Source organism: Mesoplodon bidens (genome assembly GCF_964165515.1).
Source record: "Mesoplodon bidens genome assembly, chromosome: 6".
Taxonomy (NCBI): domain Eukaryota; kingdom Metazoa; phylum Chordata; class Mammalia; order Artiodactyla; family Ziphiidae; genus Mesoplodon; species Mesoplodon bidens.
In genome coordinates, this window is record NC_138162.1 from 28128475 (window position 1) to 28143421 (window position 14947).

A 14947-nucleotide genomic window follows, 5' to 3' on the forward strand; every position below is an offset into this window, starting at 1 on the left:
ATTTGAGAGAAGGTTTATTGTATTACTCTCAAAATGAGACCAAAGGCACTCTTAAAAATGCAGAAAGCAAATAACTTTCATAAGAAATGTATTAGATCAATTCCAACTAAAATGTTTAGTGTTTTGTTTTCCCATTTGAGTTTGCAAGAGTAAGTTGTAAAACTACCTGGGCCTACCACTTTCTAAAAAATTGTAATTTTTCAATCACTTTTTCAATCTCTTCTATTAAACTTTCTATTTCTCTGGGTCCATCTTGGCGAATGATATCCTCCTAAGAATTTGTTGCTATGGAACTGTATAATATCATTTATACTAATCTTAGGATTTCTTCTAATTAATTAACTTGGGTTTTGTTAATTCCTTCTTTCTAGATCTCCTCCCACCTCTCTCTTTTCTGGGGTTTTGGAAGATGAAATATTTGTGTTCATATATTCTTTAATAATAGAATGTTAACTGTAGTATTTATCTTAATTTATTGGCTTAATTACATATTCATGTATTATTTTTACTTTTTAAAAACTTGCTTTAAAATTTACTAAAGTTAAATAAAAATCTCCTACTGTAAATAATGTTGCCATGTTCTTAAAGATTTTAAGACCTGTTGCCCCTGATTTTTCTTCTTATTCAGCATATAAAGCTTTACTAATCTTATGTTTTTATATTCATTATAAATTTGTTATCTTTTCTTGTCTTGAACTAGTTCTATCATAATCCCGTTTTTTCCAGTCTTCATTTTGGAGACGTATGAATCTACTTTTGTGTTGTCCGAATGCATCATCATCCTTATGTCTTCTTCCATGCCCAGTTGTTTATAAGTCATATATTTATTTCTACTTTGATCTTTTCTTCACGCATCAGCTTGTCTCTTTGCATGTCTGTTCTCTCATTTGTTTTTCATTTCTTTTAAAATTGCCCTCTTATCTTTGCTTTTTCCCCCTGTTATAGTTGCCTTCCATTAACCGTATCTGTATCTGGGAATATCTGTTTTGCTCTATAAGTCCTTAAAATTTATTTTTTCCTTTGGGGAAAATTGTGTCTCCAGTCCAGACCTCCTCCTGAACTCTGGAAGATCACCACCTACCTACTTGACAACTCCATTTGGATATCTATGAATTATCTCAAACTTAACATTAGCAAAATTGAATTCCTGGTGGTTCTCACCCACCTCACAACCTGATTCTTCCACAGTTTTCTTTATCTTAATTAATGGCAACTCCATCCTTCCAGTTGCTCAGGGCAAAAACTTTGGTGTCACCCTTATGTTTCCTTTTCCTAGCAACCACCTAATTGCAGCCAATTAACTCCATCTTTGACTTTTTAGACTGTAAGATCCTCAACGGCATGGATTTCTACATTCTCCACATTCTGAGAGCAGTCTCTTCTGTACAGTTGCTGTGAGGAATGAACAAATCCTCACTTTCCCACTGCTCTGCTTCATAACACTGCAGGCTGTCCAGCTGAGACTTCAGCGTTCATCTAAGCATCTATCACACTGAGTCATCTCTGGATCTTAGGCACAACACGGTACCTGGACAGGATAACTGCTCAGTGATGTTTTTGGGATAAATGCAATTAAACACATGTTTTCTGCGCAAATCAGACATGGGTCTCTTCAAGAGCACTTCCTCACATTGCCAGAAGAATGGAACTCGATCAGCCAGGAAGTATTGATATTGTATTTGCAATTTATAGATTATTCAGAGCATTAAAATTCTAATACATTTCTCCCTGAACAATGGAGAGTATCAAAAATAGAAATTAGTTCTATTGGAAACCTCTCTAACAATAAGGAATTTAATAGGAATTGGAAATTGCTAAATTTCAGTCTTTAAAGCAGAGGGCCCCACATTGTAACCAATGACTATATCCTCTTTTAAAACAACTTACAAAGCTCATCTTTTAAAATAGATTTCCATCAGCTAATCAGCAAACAGCAATTTAATAACATATTAAATGTACATACGTACACCCATGGACCATTGGGGTCTATTTTGCCAATAAGTGAAACTATAGAGTGGAAGGAGAGCTCTTGTCCTTGACTTTTTTCCCAAGAGGAGAAAAATATCAATACTAATCTTTGTGATTGAGTCATGTTTGAATATACTTCTTGGGCTGTGTGTGTGATGTGATGGGATCACTAAGTCAAAAAATCAGACACATAGACATAGTGCTCTATTTTTCTGCTTTCATGTGGCACAACTGGCAAGCTGGTACTTCTTTTCTTTCTGTGTTTTTCTCCCACAGTAGTTAGATTTGTTCCATATTCTTAGGTTGTTTTCCTTTCCTTTCATTTTTTGATATAAACCTTGACTTCTCTCCACAATTATGGCCTGTGCCCATCCCTTGGATGGCTCCTCTTGCTTTGTGTAATATCCAACCTTAATTCCTTCTAGCTCTCTAGATCTGGCTCCAGCACTAGTCCAGGTGCTGATATCCCTTCCCTTAGCATAGCCCTGTCAATGGGACACTATGTAGTATTTGCCACTGGAGGTTGAAGTTGGCCTGGAATAGATCTAGAATTCAGAGTACCTCTTTTTTTGACATATTTCCAAATTTTATAGTAGATGCATACAAAGTAAAATTATTCAACAAAGAATATAATCACAATTTCCACTCAGGCAAATAGAAGCTTGGAAGTTCTCGTAATGTGGGAAACTTCCACAGTTTAAAACCTGCTGGAAGCTAGATTAAGCAAATTTAAGCTGTATTCTTCAAAACAGGGTCCTGAGGGAATACACATCTTTTACTGTTCCTTGTTTGAGGCCCCCATGACTTAGAGAAGATTTTCGACACAGCTCTTGGCATGACTTATGTGACATAGAGGGATGGGCAAATTCAAAGGATTTAGCCAAATTAGTCCAGTGACAGGAGTTCTTACTGGAAACATCTGGAAACACAGACCTTAACTGTTGTCCTTAAGATTCATGACACCAAAGCATGTGTTTTCTAGAAGTACTGACTCCATGGTAGCCTTGCAGAGAAAGTTAACTTAGGAGTAACAGCTGGACACACTAGGTCACCCCACAGCAATGGGTTCTCCTTGGGGACCCAAGGAACCAGTGTTAACATCATCCAACCCCTGGCTTTCAGGTTCAGTGCAACTGCATTTCTTTTGATTACATGTTGAAACACACAGGCTAACTAGTTTGGCTCAGTAGAGGTCTTTAGGACAAGAACACTTATACATGGGTAATCGCACCTCCTGATTTATATAGCTTTTGGCTAAAAGAATATGAATGACAAAGTAATGGGATCCCAATTAAGGAAAGCTTATATTAATTCTGAAAGAGCCTGGAACTTGGATTTAGACAGTTTAAACCTTCCCCTATAAAGTACTAACTGAATGACCTTAGGCATACCACTTAACTTTTCAACTTTTCAAGGTAGGAATCCTTATAATTAAGGAAATTAAATTTTCTAGAGATTAAATAACTTTGGCAGGGTCACAGTGCCAGTAAATTATTGTAAAGGTGAATGGGAATACCCCAGATTAGAATTATATCATGCCACCTCGAGTTCTCCTGGAACTCTTCTAGTATCCAGCAATGAGACCAGGAACATCATCAATTTATACCTTGGGACTTTTGAATGGGTATTTGTTTTAGTCTTTTTTTTTTCTGAAGCTTCCCAGCGCCTCATAATACATGGCACATATATGTTCTGGATAATACATGCAGAATCAATAAATCAACATTTACTATTAATGAAAGGCCAGTGAATCTTGGTATTGCTTGACCATGTAAGCATAAAGATGAACATAGCCTGGAGGGGAAATAGTCTCTCTAGCACATTGAACCATTTTTCAGGGACAACTGAGGAGCAGGCCTAACAGTGCCAGCTAATGCCAGAGGATAATCACTAGTAGAATGGGTGTTGTCTCAGTGAGGAATGATAACCAAACTGCTCGGTCAAAAAAAATGGATAAAAATTATGGATGAGTGGAGGAGCATATTGTCTCTCGCTGAAAGAACAAAAGAAGGGGGTTGTAAGCTTCCTGGGAGCAGGGCCCCTGTTTTCGATTCTTTGTGTCTCCAGCATTAGCCAAGGTCCTAGCCTAATATTAGTAAGCTTCAACATATGTTTGTAGATGAATAAATGAATTAATCACTGCCCACTTGATACAGAACTGAATTGCAGAAGCTATTCCAAGAAGAAAGGCAAGATTCCATAGCCTGCTGAGAAGCTAGAATAACTATTAGGACTATGATTAATTAGCTAAAGGGTCAGAGACTTCTTAGGCCAAGGGGAACAAGGTGTCTTTCGATGTCTAGGGTCTTGGAATTATTAAAGGAAGGATAACTGCCTTTGACCAGGCTATGAATAACTCAAGGGTCTCTTTCTCCAGAAACAAGAGATTCATTACCACCCAGGGCCTTCAGATGAGCATGGGCAAATCCTAACCCTAAGAACAGCAGGGAAGTCCTCAAACTCCTATTCATTTTCAACAGAGTCTGGTGTTTAGAATGAGGTAAGGGAGTAAATATGGGCAAAGCTAAAACAGATTTGGAGAAATAAAAACAATTTTTTATATCTTAATGGTTTTTAAAAAATTAGTCACAAGGATTTTATGCTGTATTACTTTATTTGGTTAATTTGTTACAGGATTATGATTTTATAAATATGTCATGCCTAATGTTCTGCCATTCAAGTGACATTCAGAATGCATATAAAATGCATACTCCTTAGCTTGGCAAAAAAGCTCTGTGTGGCATGCTATCAAATTAACAACTTTTCCAGAATCATGTCAGATTCTCTTCATATGCAATGTACACGCCAACTCTACTAAATTTCTTTCAGATCTTGGTAAATTTGCATATGCCATTTCCTGTGCCTGTGGGGAAATGTTTGCTCCAAACCAGAGAACTCCTATTCATTTATCAAGATCCAATTCCAGTATTTCTTCCTCATCATCAACTCTCTAAGAAGAGTTAATTATTTCCTCCTCTGTGTATTTGAATTTTTAAGAATAACGTATCCCTTTGTTTTATAACCATTTACTTACTTTTCAACCTCATGCACTAGGCTGTCAGCTCCAAAATGGCAGGATGCAACTCTTCATTTTGTCTGCCTCACCCTAGTTCAACAAATAGTCACTGACTGCACAGAAACACCTTTGCACATGTATTTGTGAAGTTATTGCCAAATGATATATCAGATATCATTGCTTCAAAGTAATTAACATTTAATAAAACAACTTGCAAATAAATTGTTAAAGATCACAGTATGAACTTGGTCCCCAAGTGGTTTTGTCTACATTTAGTTATGATGGATGTTTGCTCTGGCATGTGGGGACCCAGGAGGAATTAAATCCTTTTTACCTGTTATTACGTCTATGTAGTTTGCCATGAGAAATGATTTTTTTCTAGTCTAAAGGCCTATGCTGAAAAAGCCACGTTTTTGGTGATTTCATTAACATTTAAAAATGTTAACAATTCTGTCAGCCTAAACTGAAAATGACTGTGTGAGAAATGAAAGCTTGCATAACTCTGACACTCGATATTCATGGCTCATTATCCTCATGACTTTCATTATGCAGTGAGGAAGTAGGGTCAGCCTCACAAAATTTAGGAATAATTAAGAAAATTACTATATGGAGATGTGACTTACGGACTGAGAATAACGAACTTTCTAAAAAGACTGTATTCAACAAAATAAATAAGGATGATGAAAAATCCACAGATGTTTTATAGCTTAAGACAGCTTTTCAGTTATTCATTATAAAGACTCCTTGAAGGCTTTTGCTCACTTCCCTTGACCCTTTCCTGAACACTTTGAAACTTTCTCTTTGACTGTATTCCTCAGGGAGTTTAAGAAGTCCTAGGCATATTTCCTGAAGTTCTTTAAGTTCATTCTCAAACACATCCACAGAGATGAAGATATTGTTGCTGACCTGTATACACGATGAATTGCTTCCAGGCTCCAAATCTCACACTCTTCTTTCACAACTTTCAAAGATTGTGGAATAATCATGTGGAAATAGCCACAAGGGCAGAGGTTATCTGCTAACCTAACATTCTATCAAAAAAAAAAAAAAAAAAAAGAAAAGAAAACTGGATGGTATCTAGGTAAGTTAATAAAACTCTGTTTTTAATTTAGACAAAATTTTATTTATCTATTAACCACCCATTATTCTTCTAGAGCAACAGATGGTGTAGGATGTAAATATAATATAAAATTTCCTTTTCTTTCTTTGTTAATTTCAATAAATGTCTATTAAGTAGCTGCTATATGCCAGGCATTAAACTAAGTTCAATAGTATCTCCACTTAATAGAATTTATATTTTAGTTCAGAAGTCAGACACATAGACAAATAATGATGATGGAATAGACTAAGTACCATCATACAATTTCATGTACAAAGTGCCATGGGATCTTTATAGAAGGAGGCACATAACTTTAATATAAATTAAATTTTGAGGAGCCAGAGAGATCAGTTTGATCTTGATAAAATGAACCCCTAAAGTATATACAACCCAAGTCAACAAATATTTCTCTCTGTAGCTTCTAAACATTTTTAGGATCCAAACAGAATTATTTTTCTTGTGCTCTCCATTTTATATGAGACAGAAAAACATAAAAAAATTTAATATAGTTTTCACAAGTGGTTTTTCCTGTTTATTGTTTAAGATTGTCCTTCCAAACTAATGACTATTTGAAATTATAACAAAAGGCTTTGCTTATATTTTTGTTATGAAGGAGGATGTTTCTTATCCCAGATAAAATCCTGAGCCTCAGTGAAGTGCTAGTTGAAAAACAGTAGATTAGGACTTCCCTGGTGGCGCAGTGGTTAAGAATCTGCCTGCCAGTGCAGGGGACACAGGTTCGAGCCCTGGTCTGGGAAGATCCCACATGCCACGGAGCAACTGAGCCTGTGTGCCACAACTACTGAGCCCGCCTGCCACAACTATGAAGCCGGCACACCCTAGAACCTGTGCTCCGCAACAAGAGAAGCCATCACAATCAGAAGCCTGCACACCACAGCAAAGAGCAGCCCCCGCTCGCCACAACTAGAGAAAGCCCGTGCACAGCAACGAAGACCCAATGCAGCCAAAAAAAAAAGATTAAAAAAAAAACCAGATTAGTTCTGGATAGTGGCTATAAAATAAAACATGCATAGACCTTATTTTTTTTTCACAGACTTTAATCTTGAGGAAATTCAAATACATTATGGAAAAAATGGAAAGTTCAGTTGATGATAGGACATCTAATTTTATCATTTATAGATTCCTAATAAGTGAATTTTTGAGATATTTTATTTTATTAACAACATTCTTTAAGGAGTATGTAGGCTGTGCTTAAATTCTGCCATATATATGGCTTTTAGTATGTTGCCTTGTGCATAGTAGGTGCTCAATCCATACATGTGAAATTAAATGTAAAATGCTTGGCACCTTCTGATCTTTCCTCACACGTTCATGTCTTTTAAAAGGCAAGACACCATGAGGTTACCTTGTGCTCCTCAACACAGTCAGATGTCCCTGTTCCAAGAGGACTTCCTAAAATGGGGCCAGACTATAGCTAAGCTTTCATCTCTGAAACAGCAATAATTCTCTGATTTGGCCTCTCTGACCATAGGTGGTCCTTTTCAGGAAAAAATCTAGGCCCCTGTAAAATATCCTTTAAGGATTTCTCCTTTTTCCAGGGATCATGAAAACCATGTCTATAGGATGAATTATTCTTTAACTTAAACAGGCTTTTTCATTCTAGATTCTGAACCAGATTGAGGAACTAGAAAAGAAAGGTAGCTAATTTTAAAAAGTATATATATATATATAAAACATAAAAAAATATGTATACATTTTACTCTTGTGGAACTCTTAGTTCTATCTATCTATCTACTTCCTATCATCTACTATCTACCTATCACAACTCCTCCATGGATAGTAGGATTTACTGTTATATCTTTTTTACATAAGTGGGTATAGGACATAGGAAACTTAAGGCTCAGAGAAGTTAAATCACTTGACCAAGTCATACAAAGCTAAAATTCAAGCATAGGGAGTCTGGCTCCAGGGTCTATGTCTTTAGTCACTTCTCTATTCTGCCTTATTCATCATAGCCTGGAAGTAGAGAGAAAAGTCTATCTCCAGCGTGACTGATTTTTTTCTCTGTATAGATTTAGAGAGATTTGTCCAAGTCTGTTGATATAGGAAAAAGTGAGCAGGGATGGAAACATTTGTTGTGCATCTACTATGAGCTGAGCAGTGTTAGGTACTTTTCATATAGAATTTTGTGGTGTCTTTATTATAATATATCAAGCTATTATCTTAGTTTGCTAATGAGAAAACTGAGGCTCAGAGTTTTTAAATAGCTTGCCAAGAACACATAGCTAGTATGGGACTAAGCCAGGATTTAAAAGTGGGACTGAGGATTCCCCACTATATGCCATGTGCTTTCTGCAAATGGGATAGATAGGGAGATTTTACTTCCTAGCACAGTCCTATGACGGGGGATGTAAACCAGGTCTTGCATCCTACCTTGATAAATATTGTCCTGAAGTGAGATTTGCAGTTTCCACATCCATGCAGTTCATCGTGCTGGGAATGAGAGCAAGTTCTGGCTGGATCATGGTGGCTGTGGCTACAGCTCTTGCAACCAGTTCCATGGCATCTTGTACATAGTACTCAAAGACAGACTGTGTTGTTTTTCCATGAGCAATGAGCCCTAAGGGCAGACCTTCTGTCCTCAGTTGCTCAACATTCTGGGAATCCCCCAGCACCCAATGAAGCTCAGGGGGTGCTACCCCAAACTGGGTAGTAATTTCAAAAATCCGCCGGATACTTTCCATGTCGCAGCCAAACATCACCATTGTGGGCGTACTGTTCTTAACGCTCTCAAGCTGGACCTGCAGGAAGCTCAAGAGGTCCTCAGTGGAGGAGAGGTTGATGGTGATGTTGATGATAGAGCCCAGGTGGAACTTGGAATTATTCTGGGTAAGGACGAGGAAGTCGGTGATGTTCCAGTCTTCCTGGCACAGCAACAAGCTAAAATTGTACCAGTTGTTCATGGTCAGGATTGAGACAGTGACATCAGCATCAGAACTTAATGAATTTTCTAAACTCAGTTGGAGGTGAAGGGGATTCTGTATTTAAAGATATGAAAAAGAAGAATTAGAAAGTAATGGCCAAAGATTATAATATAGGGTATTTTTGCTTTCTTATGAGGCTTCATCTTTTATTTTTCCCTATGATATTCAAGTGCCTCTGGGATAAAATTCCCATAATTTTGAAAGCTATGTTTCCTGTCTAATGGAATTGATTCCTTACAACTGATTTCCTTATAATTTTTGCTCAGAGTACCAGAGGGCAGATGATTCTTGGTGTAAATGTCAGGGATGACACAACTATACATTTAGTCTTAAGTTTTTATCAGGCTTGTCTATTTCCTACAGACAGTCTCTTTAGGCATCCCATTTCTAACTATCCCTCTTCTTAACTCATTTGTTCAATTTTCCTGTCAGGTGAAATAATTTAAAGAAATTACTTTTGCTTTCCTTTAAAACTACTAGTAGAAAAATCTTAAAACAGTGTAGGTGCTTGTATTAAGGATGGTGTGGAAAAAGGATGCATCATGGTTTCCCAAAGTTCTAGCCCCTGAGGAAGGCACATTTAATATATGTGGTGCTATATTTGAATGTTTATGTTCCCCAAAATTCATATGTTGAAATCCTAATCCCCAATGTGATGGTATGAGGTGATGGGGCCTTTGGGAAGTAATTAGGTCATGAGGGCAGAACCCTCATGAATGAGATTAATGTCCAAGAGGCTCAAAAGAATTCCCTTACCCCTTCCACAATATGAGGACACAGTGAGAAGCTGGCAGTCTGCCACCATGCTGGGACCCTGATTTCAAACTTCTAGCCTCCAGAACTGTGAGAAATGAAATTCTGTTGTTTACAAGCTACCCAGTCTGTGTTACAGCAGCCTAAATACACTAATACATATGGAATAATTAACAATATACTTATAAAAATTAAATACATAGTCTAATATTGAAGGTTTGATTGCATTTCTGTATCTACTGAGACTGGATTCTTGCTGTGAATGGTGAAATGTGTGCCATTTGAACACATTTATGTAACTTCTGCCACAATTACATCTACTTATAGAACTCACCAACTCAATGAAAGAAAAGTATCTTATTTGAAAAATCACAAACTATTAATCATATAGATGAAGTGGAAATAGTCCTCTAATGAATGAATCTGTTAATTGTTCTAAGAGTAGACATTTGACATATTTATCCTTTAACACTGACATCCTGAGGATGGTTAGCACAATGCTTTACACAAGGTAGTGTACAATAGACACAGTCCAAATTGACTAAATATGGTCCCATTTTGGAGCTATTAGACTATTGAACTATTTTTGAGAACTTGCCAAACATTCAGGTCAATAACATGAGGAGGGCTTTCGCAGTAAAATTTCATGCCCTTGTACAAAAGGAAAGAAGTGTGGCCTTCCTTTATCTACCAAAAAGTGTATAACAAGAAATAGAGTTTGAGCTGAACTTTGAATTCTTTGAAAGGTTAAAAGCATTCTGATATGTGTAGAATAAGGAGTGAGGATTCCAAAGGAATTTATGGGAGAAAAACTATTACCAAAGGCAGTAAATGAGAGTAATCATAATGGTAAGGAGGAGGGAGTCTTAAAATTTATTTATTTATTTTTATTTTTTATTTATTTATTTTTTTTATGGTACGCGGGCCTCCCACTGTTGTGGCCCCTCCCGTCGCGGAGCACAGGCTCCGGACGCGCAGGCTCAGCGGCCATGGCTCACGGGCCCAGCCGCTCCGCGGCATGTGGGATCCTCCCAGACCGGGGCACGAACCCGTATCCCCTGCATCGGCAGGCGGACTCTCAACCACTGCACCACCAGGGAAGCCCTTAAAATTTATTTTGATAACTTGACTTTTGTCCTTCTAAATTAAGCTTTTGAGCAGGACTTGTAATGATAAAACCAGAGCTTTTGAAGGATCATCTATGGGTAGCATTCAAAAGGGAGAGGGAAAATAAGCCTTCTAGGATTTCGATTAGGTGCTAAGGGTTTAAACTGGAAGCCAGTGTTGGTAATGATAGGAAGAGTGATTAAAAAAAAAGGTTTTTTAAAAATTAAAATTTAGTGACAAGGTCAGATGTAAGAAGCAAAAGGAGAAAGGTGTCAAAAATCCAGGAGGTAGGTAGTTCCTGTTTCTAGGCCTGGGATGCCATATAAGATAAAGGACCAGAAGCTTCATTTCCTCACTCTTACTACTGATGAATATAAATTGCTCCAGAGAGTTCTTTCTTTCCTCCTCTTTTAACTTTCTTCCTTTCCTTCTTCCTTTTTATATCCTCCTGTGCCTTAACCCTCTTCCAGAATCAATGAGCAATGGAAGGCAAGCTATACATTTAGTAAGTGGCAGGAACAAATTATTCCCAACTGTTTTCTTGGCCTCAGTTCCCTATTCTGTTGCCAGTTTTCTTTCTAAAACATAAATATGACCGTATCATTCTTCTGCACCATAACCTCTGAACCACCCATAGGACAAATTTCAAACTTCACCTGTAACACTCCAAACACGTACCCCAAGACAGGTCATAGTGGACAATTTATTTTTCTTGTGTCAGAGTGAGCATTTTCACATCTACACAAATTTGATACGCTGAATTCTCCACGTGTGAATGTACTTGCCTATACTCACATTCATCCTTCAGAACTCAACTCTTGCATGCAGATTTCCAGAAATTAGCTTACATTCCACTTACTACTGTTTCTGCTGCTGAGCTTTTTTTTCTCGCAGTATTTTTGCCCTTTTGATTTCCTGCAATGGTGAACTGGGTTTTTGTTTGACTGCCCCTCTGACTGTTGCCCAAGCAGAATTAATCATCTCATGTCTGTGTCAGGATGTCATTTTGTTCATCCCTCTATTACAGCACCCTTCATACCGTAAGTTAGTTATTTGGTTAAGTGTTTATCTCTCACACTAGACTGGAGGTTCCTTTAGGATAAGGACCATATCTCAATCATCTCTTCTAACACAGTTATTAGTTAACCAGAGATAGTATTTATCAACTGGAATTTTCTTTTGTCCATCCTGGGCTATGATCATAATCTTGTCACTGAAAGACTGAGAAGAAAACCATTTCCAGCAGAGCTGCACAACCCAATATTTTGCCCCCAGTGGGGACAAAGGCCCATCTATCCACTTCCTACAGAGAGATTTATTAAATCAGTATGTGAGGATCATGTTCTAATGGAGGCAGAGATGAAAATGTTCTCCTCTTGCTAAATAGGGAAGTAAAATTAGCTAATCACATTGAGCATTCAGCACCAGAGAGACAAATGCATTTGGCATGAGAGAGTGACAGAGGAGTAAAATGAAAGCCCCTCCCCGTGGATTATGTGATCCGTATAATCACACTCATCCCTACAAACAATTCTAGTAAGAAAGTCTAGATGTGGAAGTTAATCCTTACACGAATTTAAGGAACACAATTCTTCAAATAAATATTTATTAAGTAATAGTTTAGAAACATCTAGTGATATTGTATTTATCTGGCAGCCTCAGAAGCAAAATCTCCTAATTTCTCTCCATATAATAAGGGAAAGGTGTGTGTGCCTGTGTGTGCATGACACACACACACAGATATGAAAACTTATAACAAAGAATTCAAGCCTAATAGTAAAACTTTCATCAAAATCTGGGACAAAAATTAAACAAGACCTATCAAATGAAACTGAGAATCAAAATCTATGTCTGACAGATAGTTTGCTGTTTGCAGAAGAACAACCCATAGCCTGAAGGAAGGTATAATTTAAAAAAAATTTCTACATTGTTTATCTCCTAAATCAGAGATCCAATAACAAAACAACTTGAGTCAAGAAGCCTCTCTCAACCATGCTGACAGTAAAAACTGCTTCATAAGTGCATTCAATTTATATAAATTAAAATATACAGGCGCAGGAAGAGGTAAGGGGAGAGAAAAATGAAGTAGTACTGATAATTCTAATTATTCTAAGTGAGTGTATTCTTTATTACCTATGACTATTATATATAGGTATTATGTATTGTAATAAATACATGTTATTGCACACAGTTATATACACAAAATCATATATGCCAAATTAGGTAATTTTTAAAAACTGAAGTATAGTTAATGCACAACATTATGTCAATTTCAGGTGTGCAACAGTGATTTGACATTCAAATATATTATGAAATGATCACCATAATAAGTCTGGTAACCATCTGTCACCATTCAAAATTATTACAGTATTATTGACTACTATATTCCTTAAGCTGTCTAATACTTCTTCATAAGTTATTTATTTTATAACTGGTAGTTGTATCTCTTAGTCTCTTTCACCTATTTCGTCCAACCTTCGCCCCAACCTCTGGCAACCACCAGTTTGTTCTCTTTATCTACATCTGTTTCTGCTTTGTTTTTGTTTGTTGATTCGTTTTGTTTTTTAGATTCCACATATAAGTGAAACCATATGGTACTTGTCTTTCTCTGTCTGACTTACTTCACTTAGCATAATACCCTCTAGATCCATCCATGTTGTCACAAGTGGCAAGATTTCATCCTTTTTATGGCTGAGTAATATCCCATTGTGTGTGTGTGTGTGTGTGTGTGTGTATCACACATCTGCTTTATTCACTCATCTTTTGATGGACACTTAGGTTGTTTCTATGTTTTCGCTAACTTAAGGAATTTTCTAATGTAATTTTCCTATACTTTGAATTGAGTCTTTATTTCTAAGCAAGATAACACGCCTCTCCACTCCATTGAATTTTAGGTTTTTATTCCCATCATAATCTGCTTCTACATTATTTGGGGGCTGACATTCCCAAAAGTATGGGCCAGAAGTGTGGATGGGAAATGGCCATGTTGAAATGCACTCATGGAATGAAATCTCAGCAAGTCAAGTGCAGAGCTGGAAGGAGAGAGGAGTTGCCAAGACAGCAGTGCAGTTGCCAGTGTCAGAGAATTGCAGAAGTGTCAGAGATTTATTCAGTTGTGTAAGGGAAGATTGCTTTAGCTGTTATGGAGCACAGTGGATTTACAACTAGTAAAAGATTAAAATTCCACAGAAACAAAAACCAGGCAAGAAGGGTAAGAAAATGTGGAAAAATAAAAAGATAGAGGGGCCGTGCCTAAAGAGATATTAGGACACAACAGAAAATGCAATTTTTATATAACCGTAATAATTAAAACAGGTAAGTATTAACAAAAGGATTAACAGGTAAATAAATAGAACAGACGTTAATGTACATTAAGAAGTACATTGATTTAATATACTATATTAATATATTGAATACTATACACTGAAAGTTATAAAGGAATATAGAAGAAACATGAAGTTAGGAGTTGAGAAAATAGATTATTTGGGAAAATAAATATCATTTAAAGTCCTAGTTCTACCATATATTAAAAATAAATTCCAGGCCATTTAAGAGTTAAAAGTATAATGTCAAATCATTAAAAGTTAGAACAAATAGGTAAATGTGTCAGAAATCACAATGATAAAGAGAAATACATTAAACTAAATATTACAATATGCTTTATTTCCAGCATTAAACACCTCTCATAAACAAACAAACAAAAAAATAAAGGAACATGAGAAACAAAAGACTATTTGCAACATATTTGACAGAGTTAGAGTTAATGGTCACAAAATGTAAAGAACATTTACTAATCAATCAGGAAATAGAACCCTTGACTGAGCATTCATTCAATCAAGAAAATTAATTTTAAGCTCCTACTGTGAGCCATACTCTCTGTAAAAATTTCCTGTTGTCTATACAGTGGGTGAGAGATAGACAATTTACAGATAAGTAGACAAATAAACACTTAATATAATTATAAATTATGGAAATTACTGTAAATGAAACTAATAGGGTGTAGCAAGACTAGGAAAGGGGAAAGAGTATCCCAGGAAAAGTGTAATAATTATGATTAGT

The 14947-nt window shown here is 36.5% G+C and overlaps 1 protein-coding gene across 1 annotated transcript in view; it reads right to left on the minus strand.

Annotated features, from left to right (window-relative positions):
• GRIN3A (glutamate ionotropic receptor NMDA type subunit 3A) overlaps window positions 1–14947 on the minus strand; it is a gene marked incomplete at its 3' end in the record, with an annotated part of 139279 nt that overhangs the window by 86144 nt on the left and 38188 nt on the right. Inside the window, exon 2 of the mRNA XM_081237270.1 lies at window positions 8478–9082. Within this exon, the coding sequence (XP_081093396.1) occupies window positions 8478–9082 (605 nt within the window). The remainder of the gene's footprint in view (window positions 1–8477; window positions 9083–14947) is intronic.